The 23469-nt window shown below is 40.0% G+C and overlaps 2 protein-coding genes and 1 long non-coding RNA gene across 9 annotated transcripts in view; 1 reads left to right on the top strand and 2 right to left on the bottom strand.

The window, feature by feature from the left end:
• The window catches only part of LOC144634184 (MAP/microtubule affinity-regulating kinase 3-like), a 36866-nt gene extending 24759 nt beyond the window's left edge, over positions 1–12107 (bottom strand). For 2 of the 7 annotated variants that reach the window (XM_078493078.1, XM_078493079.1), the window contains exons 1-2: positions 11103–12105; positions 10930–10977 (exon numbers count right to left, since the gene is read on the bottom strand). In XM_078493078.1, the coding sequence (XP_078349204.1) occupies positions 10930–10977; positions 11103–11150 (96 nt within the window). In that variant the 5' untranslated portion in view covers positions 11151–12105. Of the gene's footprint in view, positions 1–196; positions 419–10929; positions 10978–11102 lie in introns of those variants that run through there. The other 5 variants (XM_078493082.1, XM_078493085.1, XM_078493083.1 and 2 more) reach the window with 4 other exon arrangements.
• Positions 12108–16361: 4254 nt separating this feature from the next.
• On the top strand, positions 16362–22985 carry LOC144634197 (DNA repair protein XRCC3-like). Its single transcript, XM_078493097.1, has 7 exons — positions 16362–16611; positions 17209–17565; positions 19548–19687; positions 20300–20512; positions 21343–21374; positions 21590–21704; positions 22345–22985. Exons 1-7 carry the CDS (start codon positions 16554–16556, stop codon positions 22474–22476), a joined length of 1047 nt encoding a protein of 348 aa, XP_078349223.1. The 5' UTR covers positions 16362–16553; the 3' UTR covers positions 22477–22985.
• On the bottom strand, positions 22701–23424 carry LOC144634215 (uncharacterized). Its single transcript, XR_013567168.1, has 2 exons — positions 23296–23424; positions 22701–22977 (listed from the first exon to the last, which is right to left on the bottom strand). It is a non-coding gene; the product is annotated as an uncharacterized LOC144634215 (long non-coding RNA).
• Positions 23425–23469: the final 45 nt, after the last annotated feature.

Below are 23469 nucleotides of genomic sequence, written 5' to 3'. Positions count from 1 at the left end.
GCTTGATTAAACTCTACTAAAATGTTAGACGGTTCCAGAAATGCCTCTTCTAACAAACTCCAGGAAAACTACGACCCTGCGTTGCCTAAAAAGGCCGCAAACCACGGCAGACTCGACGCGAGTAAGGGTCGAAAATTGCTCGTCTTGTTTAAATACGGCGTCTTGGCGAAACAAAGCCAAAATTTTCGAAATTCACCTTCGTTGTGCGGACCCTCGGTCGATCTTGGCCACTATGTTCCATGGGCAAAGAATGCTCTCAGCCCGTCCGAAGCCGTGCTGCCGTCTTGCCGAATTTCAAATCCGTCTTTCCAGCAAAATTTTCCTCCAAACACCACAAAAATCAAATGTTAGTGTCTCGGGTTCAAACATGGAGGCCGGGAAATTCTGAAGTGCCACGGCCTCTGCGCACTGCACGAAGCCGGTCCAGGCTCTCCAACACGCCCCTCGGCCAAACTTCGCTGCGCGTAATGAATGCAAGGCTTGTGGGTTACGCCTGGCGGAAAACGTACGTCGGAAAGAAAAATAATGGCCAACGGATACAGGCGGGAAGCACAAAAGAGATTCTAGAAAACAACTACGTTCCACGTTCCGAACAGTAAACTCCCTTTTCCTCCGGATAAATATTGAATTTCTAATTGTAAATGCTTTCATTTTGACAATGCTTCGGGGCATGTAATCCCCCGTGTAAAGTATTTTCGGAAATATAGAATGGGGCCGATTTTGTGTTCAGATAATGCACCGCGTACCGGCTGAAATGTATTTGTTGGAATCCTCGCGGATCAAGCATTCCATCAGCCCCCTCCCTCCCCCCAAAAGAAATCCAAGTGACAACGATAGACACAAGAAGTGTAAAGCGCCTTAGTTTATAGTAGCCATGTATTCAGCTGTCGATAAAAACGAGTACAGTAACATTCTGTGAAATTCAGTAGTTTTAATAAGTAACAAAATTACGCAAACAAAATTTACTTCATAGGCACTTTAATCTTGACCGTGGTTTTCTTGTGGAATACCAAATGACCCTTAAATACAGCACAATTCACTGAGAATTTTCCCACTTTCACCCACTTGTACAAAATTTACATTTTCCACTGTTGCAAAAACCTTTTAAAAATACATGCATTTCCTAAAAAAGAAGATTAAAAGTTTCACGTGGTCTTAATATAGCCTTGTGGTTTATTCTAAATGATCAGCTATTTCCGGTATTGAGAATATTGGTCTGTTTGATTTATGGCGGTTAGCAATAAATATTCCTAATTGGAAACAATTTTGGACAAAAAAGAACTCTAAATTAATAGAATGAATCAGTCAACATTAAGAGGGCTTGTGAAAATGACTGCCCTGAAAATTAAGTGCCAGAACTAATTGGCTTCTTAAAAATCCTTTCACTCTAATATTGTTAAGCGAGGCGGCGTTCCTTGAGCTTAAAAGCTTTCTTGATAAAACTCCTGTAGTAAGTGCCCTATATAACTATCTTAATCTCTTGTGTAAAGGCTCGATCGGTACGCTCGCAGTAATGTTAAGTATTATTTTAGACATACAAGTCGTTTTTCTATAGCAATCGTTTATCACCTTTATTTGCGTTTATTACAATCGTTAACCACATTTGTGAAGTGATTGCGGAATCAAGCTTAAGAGCAATTCAGTTTTGTACGTAACTCCAATATCTCAACACTCCAGGCCTGTGCGAAAAAGCCATTTCTCTTTGACAAGAACTGATTCACTTTATTGCCGAACGACAAATCTTGTCCTTCAGTCTCTCCTTGATAGGTTTTCCGGACAACATATATTTTCTCTTGATTATGTAGCTGTAGACTGACTTCTTCAACTATTCTATAACTGCGTTATCGAATAGTTTTAGCCTTGATTATGTAAAGCAAAAAGTAAGCTTGAGTCGTCATCAGATATGCATCTAAACAGAGCATTTGAGGGGTATTTGATTTTATCTTGTTGAATATATTATTAAAGGAAAAGGATGAGACAAAACCAGTACAAAGAACTAGTGACAACTTTCGCAGCCCGGGTCAAAAATCCAGCCGGGAGGATTTTAAGAACTAGTGTGAATAAGTTATTTTCAGTAAAGAGATTCAAATTTTCAAATGCAATACAAGTGTGATACTTAAATTACAGAAGGCTTTCGACACGCGTCCTGGGGTGCCCCGGGGTCGCCCGCGTCTCCCTGTTACTAGTCGGCGTGTTCCACTACACCTCGGGTCACCACGCTGGTCGTGGCAACTTTAGGTGTGTTTGGTCGGGGTCTCCACGGGCATTTTCTTTCCATTTGTGTGTATTGGCTGCCCCCCAACTTGGGTTTGGGCTGACAGTATTTATGAATCATGAAGCCTTTGGAAAGGTGAATAAATAAATTACAGGGCTTTCGCGTCTCTGAATGAGAATTTTACCTTCCAGCTTTCATGATTCATAAAATTTCTAAGTGTGATACTATTTTAATACTATTTCTTCTTCGTTTGTCTTTTTCGAAGGATAGGTGATCTATAATGGTTAGTGCGTTTTTAGAAGTTTTGTTGTGTTCTTGGGCAAGAAACGTACTTTACCCTCGGTGCCTCTCTTCACCCAGGAATGGGTACAGACCCCCCCGGGGGGGGGCCTCGTTTCGGGGGGCCCCCCCGCTCTCCCCTTCCCTTTTTTCCTTTTGCGTTGTCCCCTTTCGTTCCTTTTCTGGGTCCCCTTCATTCCTGATTGGCATGCTCGGCGTTTTCTTGTCATTTCATGTCGCTTATTCAGCCATAGTGGGTCTGTGTTTTTTCGGCCCTTTAACCTAATGGGATCATACCCTATTCCTCTTTCCCTACCCTTATTCTGCCTAGGTACCCTTCGGGCGGGCCTCCCCTGGCTATATGAGTCCCCCCCCCCCCGGGGGGTACAGACCTCGAATTGCTGGGCAGGCCACCTGACAATATGCTCACTGGAAATAACGAGCCCAACCTGCAATGGACCAGCATACCATCCAGGAAGTGTACCTGCATGTGCAGTAGTCAGTAATGCTAACGTCGCTTCGTGAGTTCAGGGACGACACTGAGCAGTCATCTCGCTCCTCGTGTTTGATCCGTAACATCAGAATATCAGCCCTTGGTGACAACATTGACATCGTTGACAAAAAACACTACACTGAATGAATTGTTCCAAGCACTTTCAGCTTCTGTGATAGAGATCATCGCTTCGTCATACACTGAATAAAGTGCACTGTCCACAGTTTTTTTCACTGGACAGAAAATCGATTGCGCTATCGTCTAGATCACCTCGCAGGTACTCTTCGCCCACTGAGGCGCCTTCGTTTTCACCTTTTCCTTATGTGATACGTAGCTGCCGATTACTGATAATTAACCATTACCTAAGCTCCAGGCTTCTTGCAATCTGTGGCAGACGCCTGTTTAGCCAATTTCAGATTGCGAGTTTTTAAAAAAGTCAGCCACTTGCATGGTTTGCTTGGCTTGTATTAGATTTTTTCTTTAGCGCGTTTTACACATGTACCCTTCCTCCCCCTCCACCCTTGTAGAGCCTCGCATTATAGAAGAGGAAAAGAAAACAATTACGGCTCTCCTTCTACAGTTCTTCAACTTTAATCGAAAGAATCACTATTTTATCTAAACATGACAAGAATAAACCCATCTAAAAATTGCGTAATTGTAGTCAGGTGCACGCACATGAGTCTCGCGCCACGTTCTTTTTTTAAACTTTGCATGTTTTTCTTGCAACAGAGTCAACAATAAATAAAGGGTTAATAAATAAATAAATAAATAAATAAATAAATAAAGGGTTAAGCACTAGCCGAAACGTCTTGTGACAGAAAGATCGAAAAAGCAGCCAGTGTCAAACCACAAAAAATCTACAAAAACCATCTCTTTGCTTCAAAAGGTTAAAAATCAACCTGCGTTTAAATATAAAAACCCGCATTTCCACTCTGCTAAGTCTTGAAAAGGCTGGTAAGTTTTGAAAAGGCTGTTATGAAACTACAACCCAACCCGGTATTCACGAGATAATTGCCAACGGTCCCAAGTAGGGGTAGGGCAAGGAACCAATCACAATTCAAAGGCAAAATACCCGTGTTAAGCGCGGGAAGAGAGATGAAAGCCGTCGAAATACTGACTCGTTTTGCCGGTTTTGCCGGTTTCACGTAGCACCACTGAGTTTTCAATTATTCGCTCTGATTTTGGCAAAAAGAGGTTTGTTTATTTTCTTAACAAATTTTGGGCCCGAAAAAGCAAACGCTCTCATTATGATAGAATTGCGTTATAGACATAGCTGCCTTAATTTTTGGAACCCAAGACCACGATCTTTTTTTTTTTATTTTTTTTTTATATTTTTATATTAACAGAGGCTCCACTCACTAGTGTGGTTTTCAGGAGGTCCTAATTTTCTTAACAAATTTTGGGCCAAAGCAAACGCTCTCATTATGATAGAATTGCGTTATAGACATAGCTGCCTTGATCAGTGTGTAAATATAAATATCTTGGTTATTCCAACATATTGATCAGTCAAGTAGACAAGTTAGAAGACAAAACTGAGTTCCAGCACAGCATGAATATGATAATTCAACGTCCTTCTTAATTAATAACTGTTTATTTTGCCTTGGTCAATACAAAGCCGAAGTAAACAATTTTGAGAAGGACTAAAAAGAACTGAAAAGCCGCTGGCGTCACTTGTCTGTGAAAATATGAAAGCAGCTGATCTGAAGTTAATATGAGGGTGCGAGAGTGATTTGACATTTACCTTGTGCTCAAAAGCGAAACATGTATAGCGCAGGCATTCAGTAAACGATCTGACAATTTTCAAAGCTTTCGCGTATTGGGGTACAGTGAAAGCAGCTGACCGAAGAATTTCCGATTATGTTTAATAGTCCTATATGTCAGGGGCACCCAACAGACCGTTTCGGTGATATCTGTTCGGAAGACCTATAGGCGCCTACGATTTTCGGATTAAAGTATGATGAAAAACTGGAGATTTCTTTAGCCCAAACTTTCGTGACATGGGGAAAGTAATGCCTGTTGCGTTTCGGAGAGAGAAAAAAATGTCGTTTTGGGCACGAAAAAAAGGCCAGCTACGATTTTTGAGAAGGGCAGCTTGTAAATAAGGGTGATAATATTTCGTTGCCTAAAATTTTCTGAGGTTTGAAAGTTCAGCTAGCGTATCCAAAAAGTTACACTTTTGTTAGCGTTTAACTTTAAAACCGACAACTTAAGTAGAATTTTCTCGTTGGGTGCCCCTGACATGTGATCACATGAGATGAGTTATGCTAACTTCGAAATTGGCGGATTCTACCCAAGTATCTGATAAAGCGTACACTCTGTCTGCACTCTGTCTGGGGTTGATGCGATTAATTACACGAAAGAGACCAGATTTACAAACAATAATCGCCAAAACCGGAATAAGCTCTGGAGCCGTCGCGTACTAAGGTTAAGAGTACTATAAAACACTAATAACATGTCAAAACCCAGACCTTATGTTACTGTCTAGGTGTAATCTGGATGATACAACCGGTGAGACTGGCGCCTGCAGTGACACATGGGATATTAAGACTGAAATTGAAAAAGCAGAGACCGATACAACGTAGAATGATAGAATTGGTTTTGTACTATATTTCGGCTGGCCAAACCAGCCCGTTCTTCTTCTGGTTTGGCCAGCCGAAATATAGTACAAAACTAATTCTATCATTCTACGTTGTATCGGTCTCTGCTTTTCAATTTTAGTTTTCTATATGTCAAACCGATCAGATCACTCAGTTGATCCAACGTATACCGGTAGGAGATCGTAGACGGTTTGCTTGCTTGAACTTTTAATAGATATTAAGACTGCACGACTGCACTCGTTCCCAGGTTACTTTTGACATTGAGAATCAGATGAAATAAAGGATCATCTGAATTTTAAACTTTATACTAAACTTTAGATCAACTTGAGGTAGCGGTAAACATATCTAGAATAAAGTTTTGCTTGCTTGTTTCCTTTATCGGTTATAATTTATCTATCTTCAAATTAAATTTGTACTAAAGCTCTAATAAAAAAAAGCTTGCCAACTAACTTCTCACGGTGAAATGTGCTAAGGGGTAAGGTAAATGGTTTCGTAAAATTGTCTTTAACATTTTCCCAATTGTCATTGCTCTTAGAATTAAAGCAATCTGGCTAACAAAACATAATGTAACACGATGTCAATTTTTTTAACTGAATTTAAATATTCTATAATAAAACTTTTCAGTATAATTGCAAGGTCTGTTATGTGATATTGTTCTTGGCGAGAACAGGTGCTTAAAATGTGATCGTGAGCACCTAAAATATTTCATCTTATAGATATAAAGAACGATAAAATGATATTATATTCGCTTTTTTCCATTAATTCTCTGTTTGACGTTGTCGATAACGACATATTTCGTTTAACATCTTCGTGGCGTCTCTTTCCGACAGTCTATTTATAATATTATGCGTTTCAAATGCGTTGTACTCCTTTTATTTTCTTGAGTTTAGATATTTATTTGAGTCTCAGATCCAGTCATTATCCACTGAAGCTAACTTGGCCATGAATAGAAATCAAAATTTATCAGACAAAGCTACTTTAAGGAGATAAAAGGCGAACGTTTCAAAATTTTGACTTCTTTTTATGTAAATTCATCCTCTTGATCCGCTTAAACGCCAGATGTCTAATAGATATTGTACTTTTATTCGGTAAACAACTGATATAAATCAATGTAAATGGAAAAGCCATTAAGGTCTCTCTCCACCAATTTGTTGCTTGGCAACCAGTCTAATTGACAAAGTGACCAATACAGAGAACCATGGTGAGCCAAGACAGACTTCAGCTGAACCGTTTAGCGTGAAGCACGATATAGTACTTCAGTTTTCCTTCACAAGTTTCATGGATAAACCATAGTGCACAAGTCCTCGTAGCCTGTGTACAGCCGCCCCCTCCCCTCCCCGATTTTTTGAGGGGAGGGTGGCGGCTGTACACAGGCTAAAATCCTAGTTGTTAAGGATGGCAAAATCGACTTTCCCCTGACATAGCTTGCATTTTAAGCTGTCCTCTCGTAAGCGCCCGACCAGAAAAACGGCTGTGAAATTCAGGCTATCTATTGATAACACTGATAAGTCATCTCTGCTCTTGTTTACGGTGGAACAGGGCAAATTGGTCCCTGACGATGACTCTTGGTCAAAAATCAGGCAAGCCAGCGGACATATAATAACAAGATCACGCATTTTGGAGCTTATTACTTTATTTCATCATCAATCCTTTTACGCCCAGTGGCGCATAGGGCATAAACTCCATTCCTGTCGATCCTTTGCAAGCCGCGAAGGTTACCCCCAGGTAAGATTTATAGCCTGAAATTCTGCTTCTGCAGTTCATGTCCAGGTGGATTTTGGACGGCCTCTTTTTATTACTTTATTTATTTTTATTCATTTTTTGATTTACTGAAGAATAGCAGGTGCCGTGGTTTAAATTTTTGCGGAGACAATTTTCGAGACAATAGAAAACACCATAAAAAACCAAAACACCCGCTAAACACCCGCTACCAAGACAAAATTAAGATTTAGCGTTATCTCAAACCAAGAATTTTGCGAATGACCAAGTAACGTAAAGTATTTCAAAGAGAACTTAAGCATACTTTTCTGTAATAGCTTTGTAAAAGTGTTGGAACGTGGAAAGTCTGGAAAGTTTCACGAATTCGTAATGGTCAGCAGCATTACAAAAGCCGTTTACGGTTTTATGGTCTTTTATGTCAACACTGCCTAAAAATCCTCACAACATTGAAGACGCTGTTTCTATAACAACTTGGGTATTGCGGTTTCCAAAACACGTGCAAAACAGCCACAAACTTATTATAAACTATAATAAAACAAGTAAACATCACAGGGGGGGGGGGGGGGGGCTGGTGTAGACACCTGTACCTGACCTCGACATCAGCGGTACCAGCGTGTCTTCCCGCGCAAAGCACCGGTTGTATGACTGTTTTCCCGCGCTTGGTAGCGGTTGCATGTTCTGTTCTGAATGCATGTTCTGAATGGTTTGTTGTTATTTGGTCTGACGTGATCACCTGGTTTTTTAGGTGGACGACAGTCTTTTTAATCGGTTTTGTCAGGAAACGGAGGTAATCTGAGGAGTCAACAGCAAAATAATACGGGATAATGCTGTCGGCCGGAACAAAAAATAACAACAAACTGCTGATGTTTTTTTTGTATTCATGTTTTAATGTCCTCGTGGGTTATATGCGTAATTATTTAGGTACAAAATTATCAAAAATGAGCCCCCCCCCCCCCCCTGCTGGTCCAGACTGGAAGGGATAGAGCATGTGAGAAAATTCTCGCCACTATAAAACGGCACGCACTGGCACGCTGACTGGTTGAAATTTCCACAGTAACTTCAAAAGAAAAGTGCTGTGATTTCGTATGTAAAACAACAACATGATTTACCGTAAAACCTCGGTGCGGGGCGAGGGTTTTGGTAGAGCAAAATATCCCGTTGCATTATACCAGCTCTTGATATTCACTATTTCAATTTACAATAGCGCGTGAAATATTTTTCACTGTTATTCAAATCTTCCAAACTGAGAACACTTTAGTTTAATAGTCAATGAGTGTTGGTACGCTATGTTTTAGGTGACAACGCGAAGTAAATTATAAAATAAAATCGATGTTTTAAAATCTTCTCGCTATAAAGCATTTAACAAATTGTTTTAACAAAATCGTTTTACGCAAAGAATTATAAACCACAGCAGTAGGGAATTTGATTTTCCTTTCTTAAAATATGTTAAAGGTAGAGTAAGTACTTGTGTTAAGTGGATTGAGTCATGGTTATTTTTAGTGCAAACGTTTCGCTCTTAAAACAGCACACAAAAAAATTAACAAGTGGACAATTGATAATGTTGTGTCTAATGGAATTATTTGTCCATTGTTGTGATTGATTTTTGAGATAACGAATTCTTTTGACAGTATTTGCAATTCACTTTGTTAATCCTGCCATTATCAAAAAAATATTATTCCCTCCTTTGGGGGTGTCATAGCAAGGATATCTATAAAGTGGGTCGACGGATGAACAGCTTGAAAGCGTGCACGAATTTTATATTTTTTTCTCTATCATTTTCTGCATCAGCGAACTTGAAGGCCGTGGTCCAGAAATCGAAAGGCGTTAACTTTTAGGTTGAGTCGGTACCTCGCTAGAGAGGTGAATCAGTTTCGATATCATCGAACACCAAGAAATCGTATCGCGCTTAAATTCATTGTCCTCTCTACGAAGAGAGACACTATGATTGTCGAAGGAAGCTGTTTTAAAATATTAAATATATAATTAAGTTCGTTCAAGGTTGAGATCATGTCTGGCTTTGTGTGTGGGCGGAATGCTCTCAACTGAAACAGCGCACTGAAGCTTTTGTGCCCAACTTTGGGTATTATAACAGTTGATAACAGAAAGATACACCCTCCTCCCACGATTCGCCCACGTTCCGTCCACGCCCGTAGGGACTTCGCGATTCGCAGTTACGTCACTATAGCAAGCCCAAGAGCAAAGCGCGCGAGTTACGTCACCACACAGGTAAACAAACCGAAATGGCGGTCGATTTTCCTAAAACACTTTCTAAAACAGCCGGTGTTGCTCAAACACTTTCATAAAAAAAACTTCGTCTAGAATCCCTCTATTTCTCTCAAAACACGCTCATATTTTCTATGTTCATTTGCATTCTATTTTTTTAATTTTGCCTCGCGCGCTTCGCTGGTGCAGGATTTTGTCATGGGCGGGGAACCCACCTTGTGTTCTCTGTGGCCCGGGGTGTTAACTGCAATAATGTTTTTCTTTAATAGCGATTTTTATTCAAGGGCCACTTATTAACAGGCTTTCAATGTAATCTACTGTTTTGAGAAATTCAGGGCTTCGATCTGGTCTCGAGTCCAACAGAGCTTTTGAATTCGACCTCTCTCGTGAGACGTACAGTTTTACGAAATTTTGCGGAGTGTGACATCCTCGACGTATCGTTTTTAGCCGTTGCAAAAGAAGTTTCACTGAACATTGCTAATGTAATTAGAAAGGCAATTAGGCGAAGCACAACTTAGAAACAGAGTTATACCACATTAGTTCCAGTTTTTTCCGAAACACCCTTCTGTTTTGTTCGCCGGAATAACTAGTCAGACTATTAGCTAACGCTCGAAACATCACGCGACAGATAAAGGGGGTCCCAGTAAGCGGTCCGCGGCCGGTTTCTTGGACACGCTTTGAAGCAATTTTTCTGTTCCTTTTGAGGAACAAAGACGTGATTTGCAAGTTCCAGTTCACGAGAGAAGATGAACAATACAGCGAGGTCAGAAGGGCACACCACAAAAGACACTTGAACGGAATCAGGTGATATGACGCCATCCGCCATGAGTCGTTCCGACAAAGCTTGAGCGTTTGGTATGCATAATTACCATCCGTGGAATTCCGTGTAAAGTTACACGGAATACTGTTTTATTGTGTCAAAAAAATTCTGTAACTGAAATTTAGACTTTGAGTGTATTCTCTGACTTGTAGTGAAAGGAAAACCTCATTTGTGTAAATACAAACATTTAACAAGTATAATTAGCAGTTCCTTCCCTACACAGTCAATAGTATTCTACAGCTAAAGGGGTATCGGATACATATACACAAACGTACACGCTAAGACCTGACGTCGCTTAAAACTTGTTGCCACAAAATATTTGACTTCAGCTTGTCTTGTTTTTGAAACCGTACATTTAAACTCCGTTACTCTTGAGACCCGGCAATTTTGTCGGCGCTCTTGAAAATTCCTAGTCAAGACTTTCATCACTCCATAATCAGCGGGAATTCGTAAAGCGCGAACGGGGACCGGATTGACATTTCTTTGAACAATGTCTTATACCGGCTTCAACAAGAAACATAGTTTGGGAACAAGTAAAGAGTGTTCAGATGAACAATTTATAAGAATAAAACGTGAAACTCACCATTTTTCTTCGACTCTCAGCGTCGGCCGTCGTTTTAGTAGTAGGGTCCTTCAAAAAAATGGATCCATAAATATAGATGACGAAACAGGTTTATATCCGAGGTGAATTTTTACAGTCGGTGAATACGGTAACAGAACTATACTTTGTGATGATATCATAAATAATTCACTTACTCTAACACGGGGTTCTTCTCCGTAGGTGGTATACAGGGTAGTTATCATGTTTTTATCGATGCTTATGACGAAAAACTACGAGCGTAAGTCTCCTCTGCTTGACCGGCGAACCAACATATTTATGTCCGCGAGCGGAACTGACACACGCTGACAACTTGCGTGACACTGAACTGAGGCGTGACAAACCTGCTGGGAACCTGACTAAATGTCAAGACAGAAAAGAACTAATGTTGTTCTGAGCTGATTGATATAAGATCGGTTACCATGGGAAGTACTTAGCCCAAAAATGGCATCTATGTAAATCGAACGATAATATAAGCTAATCCTTCATTCAGCTTCCGTTTGCTTTTGTTTAATTCTATAATTCGATATAATCATTTCCGTCGAATTGTACCAAAAAATTTAAATTCGAAAAAGTGCGTGTCGCGAAGAACGGAGGTAATTGAAAAGTACTTCACAGCGTCAAGGAAACCCGAAAATGTCTATTTCTGTTTAAGGAATTTTGAAAATATTGAATTCGATTTGAAAGAGATATGACTAAGATTAATAGCAATTTAAATGACAGCTTCTGGCTATATTTTCAATAATCACGCAACCTTTTCTCGCATTCCATATCGGACCGATCGTTTCTCGGTAACAAACCAGACACCCTTTTAATTTTCTTTCTTTCAGAAAAATGGTCGAAATTGCTAACCAGATTGACATCTGGTTAGTGTAGTGGTACATACCAAAGATCGTAATTCCTCAGTTTGTTCAAATTGTACAGACCCGTCTCAGACGAAAACAGTATCAGTGCAGTATATTTTAATAGTCGAGACGGGGGCTTGCATGTCGTCCTGAGTTACGCAATCGCTACGGAACGGACGTTAAAGCAGGACAGAACGCAGCGCGCGATCTGGCGCGCGGGTGCTCGCCCACCAAGTTCACTCTTGTGTGCGTCGAACTTTGCAAAACCACCTGTTTTGCACGCTAAGCAATCAGTGTCAGACGATTATTTTTTTCATCTTTTTTTTTACCGTATTCCGCAGATCTGTGGATTCTACTAATTTCATCATGTTGCTATTTTTTAGCAGCGAAGTCGAAAGCGACAACAGGAAACATAGCGTGCGTCCGTGTTTTCTTGGCCTGCGCCATCACGCCCCGCCGGATGAGTCACTCGCACGGGGCATGCAAATGCTTCCTGATGACTGATACCCTGGCTGCCAGAGGGTTTTCTTCTTCTTTTTTGCAGGAAAGACGCTATTTGTGAACCCTCTCGCACCCAGGGTAGATGACCAACGTTCAAACAAACAAACAAACGTTCTGGTGTACTACTAGAAATTTCATAGAAATCCTCAATTCGAAATACGACGCCAAATAAACAAAAAAGCGGTTTTTTTTTTCATGAAAAGTCCAAGCAACGTCGTTTAGCTAGCAGATTATGCCACGGGTTTCGTGACAATTAGCGCGCAAAGTACTGACATTGTTATTTTGTTGGCGTTCATATTGACAGCTTTATTATTAATCTCCTCATTAAATCTAAGTATGTCTGTCTAAGAACACGCGACTTTCCAATGTGCGCGGGTCAAGGACTGGGCCCTATGATACCTTCCGCCAAACCAATATGAAAAAAAAAAAAGAAAAATGGAAAAAAAAATTTTAAAGGGATAAAAAATCCGCGGTAAAAAAAAACAAAAGAGCTCCCATAACTCTTCGCGGGCTGGTGTCCAACCTCCTCTGATCTCGATCCTGATCTCGATCGAGGTCACTTGGCCCGGTTTTGGGTGCTGGGGTGCATGGCTTCGTGCGGAGCGAGAACCCCGCAAAGCTGCCTAGCCCCCACAAGGTTGGCGAAAAAGGAACTGCAAGTCATGCAAAAAAAGATAATGATTCTACAAATTTTATATACACAGATTTGAAATGCCTGTCGTTTAACTGCGTTTAGAAGACGTCTCCGAGATGTTTGAAAGCGAATTGTTAACGTGGCATGGAATAAACGTGAGTCGGCGACCAAATTTTGAAACTGGAGTTTGGTCTAGAGGAAAGCTATAAGCACCAATTAGTGTCTGCAAGGGCCGATAACTGCTCATTAATTAGGGCGTGAGAAATGCCCGTTAACTTATGCCAGTCTCGCAGCATCAGGTAAGCACGGGTTCACTTAGAGATGTGGATCGTTTCCGCGCAGACGATTCTAAATCTCAGTTCGTTTTGCCTGAACAAAAGGCCGGACTTACTCAAGACAAACATATAAACAAGCTGATCGAAAATTGACTTCACTGCTACATGACCTTTTTTTTAAACAAACAACACTCAAGGCTTTCACCCTGGGAGGTTATTTTGGTTAATAAAATGCCGACAACAAGTTAAGGACCAAAACACAATGGTCAGGCCACAAAACCTGTTATATTCTTTAGATGTTTTGCATGGCTGCCCAACTTTAGTCGATGTTTATTCATCAATTATAGTTAGAGTTTATTGTGACATTTAATATTTTGATCCCAGGCCAATATAGCGAACAAACACAAAATATTGCGGAGATCATATAAACCGGGGTCGTTTTCAATGTTGAGAGTCGGACGGGCAAGCACAGAAACCAGGCAACTTATGCTTGCATGCTTGCGTTGATCCAAACTTCGCCACACCTCAAGACTGGGTACTCCGATAAGGGACCGTCTACACTGATTCACTTGTCCTTCGCTTGAGTTCATCTGGACGCAGATAACTGCCCATCCCCCTCACCCTCTCCTCCTATAAACTACAGGGATTTCCGGTCGTCCGTAACCCCCACCCCGCCCTTTCCCTGCGAGTCACTGACTCCCGCTCCGCGTCATATAGTTTAGTACGTGACTGATCTATGAATTACCTAAGGGTTACTAATTTTAGCGGCTACTTATTTTAGCAATTTTTCCACAGGAAGATATAGCGACTTTTAAAATTAATCGATTTTCCGAAAAATTTAAAAAAGTTAATGATATCGTATAAGCCAGTTTGTAATGAACATATAGCTTAGGTGGAAACCAATCTTCAGTAAAAGAAGAAACTCACTTGAAATAAAAAAAAAAATGAACATTAAATTTGCACTGCCAGAAAATTAAGAACTGAAAGTTACCGGCATCTATTTTTAAAAGAATTCTAATTCAAGTCGACTATGCTTAATTTTGTTTTCTTTGGGGTTGGACTATTAAAGGGGGATACTTAAATTTAACGAGTGTTAAATTTGATCGAGACAAATTTTAACGAGCACTAAATTTAGCGATTTTTGCGCAACTCGCTAAAATCGCTTTAAACCTTTAAAAAAAAAAAAATAATTTTTTATTTAATATATGGTGAGGGGGTTTTTAAAAAAAAAGGCCCGCCCCCTTTTTCCGCCTTTAAATACGGGGGTTCCCCCCTCGCCAACTATCAGCCGATAGAAAATTAGCTAGCCGCTAACTGTTAAATAGTAACCTTAAAGGAGCTACGTCGGGGATTCTGCAGAATTTTGGTCTATACTGTTCTGAAATTAGTGGTAGGCAACTTAACACATAAAAAACATTATCTTTAGACATCTAAAGAAAGAGATATATACTTAATTTGCGGATAGAAATCAAGCTACGGCTTAAAACATCGATTTTTGTGAAGTCATGCGGAAATGTAAAAAAAAAAATGTAATTTATTTACCCACGTACACAGAGAGCCGGGCTCGTACAGACGTGTACGTGCTCCAAGTCGATGGAATTTGGAGTGTTGGTTTTTGTGGAGGGAGGCCGGAGACCCAAAGAAAACCCTCGGAGCAGGAACGAGAACCAACAACAAACTCAACCAACGTTGGCACCGGGCCAAAATTGCCGGGCCACATTGATGGGAGGCGGCGCCTCACCACTGCGCCACCCCTGCTCCCAGGTTTCCCGTGACACAAATAGAATATTGGCTGTTTAAAAATCTGAAAAGTTAATTTTTCAAGTTGCAATCCATTTTTATCCGAGCCATTCACATCTTAAGACACTCGTTAACAGTTTCAGTGCATTAATTTTTGATGGACTATTATTTTTAGGTTTCCTGTGACACAAATAGAAATATTGGCTGTTTAAAAATCTGGTTAAATCCGTGGCAAAGCCTTTTAATGTAAGCGCCATCATTATTTTCATATACTTTAAAAATATTGGAAAGACGTTATTGATGACAGCTGAAGCTCTCTTTTACCTGTTCTGCTAAGGCCCCGAGGGAGGGACTCCCATATGAAAGGACGGGGATGCTCGATCGTCGACTCGCTTAGGGGTGTAAATTTCGGACTCTGGGTCTCGCATAGGGTGTTCAGGGTAAAACGGCAATATTTTTAGCCTTCAGGGTCTCGTTTACTCGTTTAGGGTTACACTAGTCCAGTCCCTGAGCTCTCTCTTCCGCGCGCCTTATATAGGGGCTAGGGATGAATAGATTGTGCTAGTAAATTCAGGAAAAGTTGCCTCACAAATATAAAAAAGTTGCCACCAAAATTTAGAAAAGTTGCTTGCTAACTAGGGTCGTTTTGTTTTAGATAAATACTCAAAACGTGTTTGGTTGTTTGTTGCCATTTAAACATTTTCATTAAATATTCTTACAATCATTAAAAGAGGCCAAAAAGCCATTGTTATATGAGAAAAATAAATACTTTGTTGCAATCCATGTACTCTTTAAACTCAACATAACTTCAATAATAGATAAAAAATAAAAATAAAAAAAGATAAAAATCCTTCAAAATGAAACGACCTTTTATGGTTTGGATTGCTTTTATATCAATTTGTTGCTCAAAAGTTGCCAAGGAAGGCAAAAGTTGCCCTACGTTGCTGGTACTACAAAAAGTTGCTCAAAACGCTAAAAGTTGCTCAAAAGTTTTCGAGCACAATATATTTATGCCACCCAGGCGCGCCAGGGTTCAATCCCTATAATGGGCGCGCGGAAGAGAGAGTTCAGGAACTGCCCGCCTGGACTAGGGTTACACACGAAGAAATATACAAATATAAGACTTTTTTTTCAGAATTTTGGTATCTTTATGGGCTTTAAAATAGCTTGAGTCACGCCCAGATTGGTCTCTTTTACGGGTTTCTTTTTAAAATTTCCGACGAACATCCCCGTCCCTTTAATATAGGAGTCTCCCCCGGGGGGGGGGGGGGGGCTAAAGCATCTGCGCGTCCGCTGTTTCTTTTTTAGAAATGTGTAAATTTTTGTCAACGGTAAATGCTGAGCAAACGTAAAACCAAGCCAAACCCGTTAATAACAGCCGTATAAGTTAAAGCTCTCGAAACCGGGGAACCGGCCAGCAAGAGGCCGAAATCGCTGAATGCGAGACACAGGGAGATCTGGAAACGAGAAAAACCCATAAATCCTTGCAGGCGGTTTATTATGGCGGCAAGGCGCTCTTTTCGAAACTCTTCTGACAATGTTTTTGCGATTTATTTCAAACACAAATCGTCCAAACCGAGATTATAACTCAACGTAGAGGGGGAAAAAGCAACAATGAACACTGTGGAAAGGTTGGATGTTCATCCTCGAATAATAACAGCGCTAAAGAAAGGTAAAATGTCTGGGGAAAACAGCTTTATGCATGACAAAACAAGCTATGGTTGAGGTAACGTTCCGGGCCTAATTCTCTGCCACGATAGTACAATTGGCATCTTGGTTCTCATACTTAGCAGGGTTATACTGTAGAATCTCTCTTGAATCCTTTATATCTCCTCAGGGAGAATAGGGCCTTATACTGTAGAATACCGGGACACTTATTTGCATCTCAGTGAATTTGAATGGTTACTTTTGTTTCTGTATTTATAAATTATAAATTATTATACATATGCTTGCCTTCGTTCTAAACAGAGTTCAGATGCAAGAGATATGTAAATGTCGTAAATAAGTGACCTGGTATTCTAAAATCGCTCCCAGGCAAAAAAAAAAATGAAAAAATTAGTTGAGTTACAGTACATTGATTGAAGAACTGTATAGTGGCAATTCCAGGCGTCCATTTTGAAAAGTGTCTCTGTTGGAGAGGTGTCCTCTAGGCTCTGGTTAGAAGTCACCGTACAGTACTGTAAGTTACATTTTGTATGTGTAGATTCTTACATGTAATATGCAATTTTCATTTTTAAAATCAAATTATTGATTTTAATTTCCTGTACAGCCAAGTTGACAAATCAAGCCACCATTCTCTGTATGTCAGCAGCAGATTTGGAAAGAACCACAAAGCTGTCTTCTTTTGATGTCTCCATTCTTATAAAAGCTGTGGCATATTCTCTCCCATCTCCACCTATGAGAACTGCCCTGTCACTGTACAACAGTGCAACTCACACACAAGGATCAAACAAGGGACGTACATTGTCTCTGGGGTGCCAAATATTGGATGGCTTTTTACGTGGGGGCATCCTGAGAGAGGGCATCACAGAGATCACAGGAGAAAGCTCCTCTGGCAAAACACAAATTTGTTTGCAGCTGTGCCTGACAGTTCAGTTACCTCAAGATCTTGGTGGTCTTGGAGGGGGTGGGTATTTTATTCTCACTGTATAACTGACGTTTATACCAGGGGGGATGGGTACTCCCTATAACGGCCTTTATACCATGCCATAGAAAATACAGCCAATCAGAATACAGGAAAGCCGTTGTATATTCGACGGTATTCAACCCAACCTTCCCATAGTGCGCTGCGACTGTATTCTCGACGAATTTTAGTAAGCGTATTTTCTATGGCATGGTATAAAATAGTTACACAACACTTTCTCGTGGTATACTATGGAATATCCCACTTGTCACTTGTTTTTTCTTGGCATACACACTCGCCTAAAGGCTCGTGTGTATACCGAGAAGATACAAGTGACTTGTGGGATATTCCATAGTATACCACTCGAATGTGTTGCATAACTAGTATTTACTGGAAGGCTCTTCCTGATACGGTTACTTTTTTCATGCTTCAGGTATATAAAAGGGTAGGGATTTCACAAGTTTAGTTGTATGAAAGGGTAGAGATATCAGTCATTTAGGTTAACCGTATTAAAAAGGGCCTTCAATTAAAATACATGTTTTTTGAACATATGCACATTTAGACTGTGTCATTTTAATTTTTTAAACAGCAAGATTCTGTTTTAGGTATATGCCATGTCTTTTAGGTATACGAAAGGGGTACGTTTTTTTAGTAAAAGGTATATGAAAGGGGTGCCTTTCCTGTCAAAATGGTATATAAAAGGGTAAGGGGATGGACCTTGCAGGGTGAAGCCTCCCCATACAAAACTCTGGGGGGGGGGGGTACTCGAAAAGGGTTTTGTACGGGGAGGCTCCGCCCGGAGATCCAACCCCTTACCCTTTTATATACCATTTTGACAGGAAAGGCACCCGGCCCTTTCATATATCTACATGACATTACATTTACGGTACCAAAAATGGGAAGTTTTCTTGTCATTTTCATATAGTGCTTAATAAATTAAGACGATACAGCCAAAAGTTGCGTCTGCTCGAAATATTTAAGGTTAAGGCCTTTTAAAATATCATTATGGCAGATTTCCCTACCCTTTCATATACCTAAATTTGTGAAATCCCTACCCTTTTATATACCTGGAGCCTGAGTTAGGTACCCCTTTCAGGCGGAGCCTCCCCGTATAGGCCATTATAGGGAGTACCCCCTCCCCCCGGGACAAAACTTTTTTGAGTTGTCCCCCCAGTGGTTTCTACTCTTTCTGCAGTTTCAAGCTCAAAGTTGTTCTACATAAAGAAGCATGGCCATATTTTTTTTTCCAGTTTACAATTTCCTAAATAAACTAAAATCCCAAAATAATAAAGTGCCAAGGGAATGGAAACAGTTATTGTTATAACAGGGGCTTGTTACACCAGAGTTCTGTTGCAATATATTTTACTATTAGCAAATTAGGTTGGACTGAAAAAAATCATTCATTTCTAATTGAGAGATTTGTTATATTGGGGCTCCACTTTAATCTCATCACCTTTTTTCTTGATGGTGAAAAAGAAATTAAATATTAATTGCTTCATAATAATAATTATGCAGGGTCCACACGGGTCATGGAAAAACCAGGAAAGTCATGGAATTTTAGAATTCATTTTCCAGGCCTGGAATGTCATGGAATTTAAGTTTGGTTCACGGGAAATGGTATTGATTGTACAAAAAACATAATAGGTTATTACTCGAAATCAAGATGATTTTTGAAAATGTCCAAGAAAAATGGTCAAATTAGGTCATGGAAAACTTTGAAGGGTCATGAAAAATTCATGGAATTTCAAAAGCTCAAAAGAGTATGAACCCTCTTATGCTTAAAGTTATCACTGAAATGCACAAAAAATGTAGAAGCTAAAACTTCACCTACAGTTCAATGATGCTTTCTTCATTTCTCTTGTGTTCTCAAATACTAGTCACGTTTTTTAACAGACATAGCTACTGACTGTATAATTCATGGCATTTTTATACTCACTAGAGTCAATGTTAGTGACTGCTTATCAAAATAAATACTTTTTAAACAGGTGCAGTTTATATTTCAACTGAGGATGTTTTTCCCAGCAAAAGACTGCATCAACTTACACAGAGTTTTGCCAAAAGTCGAGGACTCCATTCTGCAGCCAGTCTCACTGACAATATCTTCATTGAACATGCAGCTGATGTGGTGAGTTTTTAGAATGTTAGGAAAAGCTTCTAAATCAAAACAGAGCAGAAGAGCCAAGGTAGCTAAAATTTAGGCAAGTCAGAGAAATAAATTAAAGTTTGGATTATAGGTAAAAGGATAAATCTGTGTCGAGCATAGTAAGCCATCAAGCTGGAGCTTATCCTATTTTACATAGCATGAAACAACTAGGAGTATTTCTACTCCCCCCTGGATGGGATGCTAATCCATCGCAGCGTTCCCCCCCCCCCCAGCATTTATTTGCGGGTACCCATTTATACACCTGGATGGAGAGAGGTACTATGAGAGTAAAGTGTCTTGCCCAAGAACACAACACAATGACCCCAGCCAATGCTTGTACCTGGACCACTCAATCTGCAGTCCAGCGTGCTATCCCAGGCCAGCATTAATTTGTCAGTTCCCATTTAAACACCTGGGTGGAGAGAGGCACTATGAGAGTAAAGTGTCTTGCCCAAGAACACAGCACAGTGACCCCGGCCAGGGCTTGAACTCGGACCGCTCAATCTGCAGTCCAGCGCGCTAACCATTAGGTCACGATGCCTAATGGATTATAATATGTATTAAATTAAATTATGCATTTTAATTACTATGCAGGATGACTTACGAAACATCATAACACATCGCTTACCTGTGCTAATGAATAGAGGAGCTATTAAGCTTGTGATAATCGACTCCATTGCTGCTCTCTTTCGTGTGGAGTTTTCATTTGGAGAAACGTCCAAGCGTGCAAAGGTTCTCAGGTCATTTGGAGCACAACTTCACAAGCTTAGCAATCTTTATTCCACCCCAGTGGTCTGTGTAAACCAGGTTTGTGTACATGTCTGATACTTTTTCTTGCTAAGCAACATTCTACTCAAGCACTTGTCATGACAATTTTAGCATTTATTAGTTTATCATTTCTGTACTGTGGTCTAAAAAAAGTCATTTTTTCTGCATTTTATTAACTTTCGTTACAAAAATGTTAATTAATTTAAAGCAAAAATGCACATGAACTGTAGTCAGTCCACAAGTAAAGCTATTGCATCCCTCTTGGGCATATGAGGTTTTGTATAGTTGGCAAACTACTTTACCTAACTACATAATTACCACTCAAACACTTCACAATTTGATCATAATGATCCATGTGTTTCTTGTTTAATCATAGGCAGACAAGTCTCTGTGTTTGAGGCCGCGTGACGTAAGCGTCACACTATGCGCTATTTGATCCCATACATTCACTGTAATTTGTAACGATTGACCTCCGCTTGAGTCAACTGATCGTGAGAAATGCTCCATAAAAATACTGCATTTCGCATCTTTTCATCCCAAACTTTGATGTACTGTAAGCCAGATAAATAAAGTTCACTTACCTTTCATTTTTAGTGCGATCTTTTGTATTTTTATGGGGTTTTGAGGCCGTTAATTCCTCGATAGTCGTCACCGCCCCCAGCTAAAGTAAGAAAAAATGACAATTGTCATTTCTCACGATCAGTTGGCTCAAGCGTAGGTCAATCGTTATAAATAACAGTGAATGTATGCGATCAAATAGCGCATACCGTAATCATTATGTCACGCGGCCTCAAACACAGAGACTTGTCTGCCAGTGGTTTAATAAGTGAATCTGTCATTGATTGTTTGATTTTTTTTTTGTATTATAGGTCTCCGATGTCATTCAAACTGAGAGAAACAGGTTTGTTTTCATCCTTACAAAATCATCAGAAATCCTTTGAGTTTCTGATGGTGCACAAAGTTTTCAGCTACTTTACTCCATAAAAGACTATTGTTGAGTGCATGAATTGATGTCATGCTCTGAGGTGAACTGTCACTGACTTGCCCTGTCAAGAAAACAATCTTGTAAGATTATAAGGTGCACATTGATCAAGAAACTTTTTTTTTCCTTATCAGATGGTCGGGTGGAAACAAGGCTGTAATTCCTGCCTTGGGAATGGCCTGGTCCAGTATGGTGACCGTGCGTCTGATGTTATCTCGAACAGAGCAACTAATACAGTGCAGTAATGATGTAAGAAACGAGTTTTTTTTCTCTGTTGCCAGTTTTCATTTCATGCCACTTGATGGTCCTTTCCCTGACAGATACTTACCATATTTATTTGATTAAGGGCCCAACCTTGAATAAGCGCCCAGCTCGAATAAGCGCCCATCCTGTAGGTTGGAAAAGTTAATAAGCGCCTACCCCCACCCCCCTTATATGAGGGCAAAAGAGAAATTTTGATTTTTGTTGAAGTTGAGATTAAAATTGACTAAGTACTACTAAGAGACTAAGACCTTCTGATGATTTTGTAAGGATGAAAACAAACCTGTTTCTCTCAGTTTGAATGACATCGGAGACCTATAATACAAAAAAAAAAATCAAGAGACTAAGACCTAAGACTAAGACCAAGTTTTTTTAGGTTTTTTTTTTTACTGAAACTTTCAAAAACATTTAAAATTCAGCTTTCGTATTATTTCACGTTTAGTTATTATACATTGTTTTCTTGCAAGAGAAACGTACTGCTTGCTTAAAATGGTGAAAATTTAATAAGCGCCCAGCCTCGAATAAGCACCCACCCTCAAGGTCCAAAAATTTAATAAGCGCCCAGGGTGCTTGATCGAATAAATACAGTATTGTAAAACTCATTAATTTTTCCCTTTCTAAACTTTAGGACAACAGCCCCATAATCAAAAGATGTCTAAGGGTTGTGTTTGCACCTCACCTTCCAAGCTCCACGTGTTTGTTCTACGTGGATGCAGAAGGCGTCCATGGGTATAAAGACAATGCTGAAGGCTTTAGCTGATTACACTGTGGAGCCAAAAGAAATCTTAACTTTGTAAATGTATTGAGTTTATCACTTAGAAGGCACGGTGTTACAAGAAGATCCTTTAAGAGGCGTTTCTCTTACGCACAGGGCCTCTAATAACGAAGCATCAATAAGGGTCAAAAAATCATCCTGCTATTAATGTAAATACCGTATTTTCTCAATTAAACACCCCCTGCATTTATTTCAAACTTGGCCTGGTAGACCTGGCATTTATTTGAAGCAGGGGTTTAATCGGGGCCCAGCGTTTATTAACAAAGTAAAACTTTCTGTTATTTTTCAAGTTGATTTATTATTACCCATCCTCTGATACCTAGGGCCAGTTTGTCAAAGCGAAACAATTTTCCCCTCCTTTCCGCCCCAACAAACTGTACCTGGGTCTCCAAGCAAGGATGATTGTAACCAAGAGTTACAATATTGCATAACACACATTGCAACCAAGATTTGTGACAAACAAAACCGAAACAATACCGTAGAATTCTGGTTATAAGCCCTGGGCTTATACAACTTCGTAAGGGTTTTTTAGTGGGCTTATAAGTGGAGGGGCTTATATCCGGGAGGGCTTATAAGCGGAATGAAAAAAATGTTTCGAAACGAGCCACGGGACTGTTGATCGAAATACGTTTTTAAGTTAAAAACGCACAAAAAGCGACATTTAGCCCTGTTCAGTACTGTCATCCGGAAGAGGGGGGCTTATATCCGGGGGGGGCTTATAATCGGATGTATTTTTTTGTTTCCAGGTTGACGGGCCTATAACCGGGGGAGCTTATAACCGGAATTTTACGGTATATGAACAACATGGTAACAAGTACATGTTACGGATATAGAGTTTTAAGTTCATAAACGGCAACGCTGGGACCTTGATCAAATGCCCCAGTCTTTATTTAAAAATTAGCAGTTTTTTGACCCGGTGTTTAAACGAGGCCGGCGTTTAATCGGGGTCTGGCAGTAAATCGAGAAAATACGGTACAT

This window comes from Oculina patagonica, chromosome 13 (assembly GCF_052425735.1).
Source record: "Oculina patagonica isolate OP01 chromosome 13, crgOcupat, whole genome shotgun sequence".
Classification (NCBI taxonomy): Eukaryota; Metazoa; Cnidaria; class Anthozoa; order Scleractinia; family Oculinidae; genus Oculina; species Oculina patagonica.
This window is presented reverse-complemented; position numbering and strand designations above follow the sequence as displayed.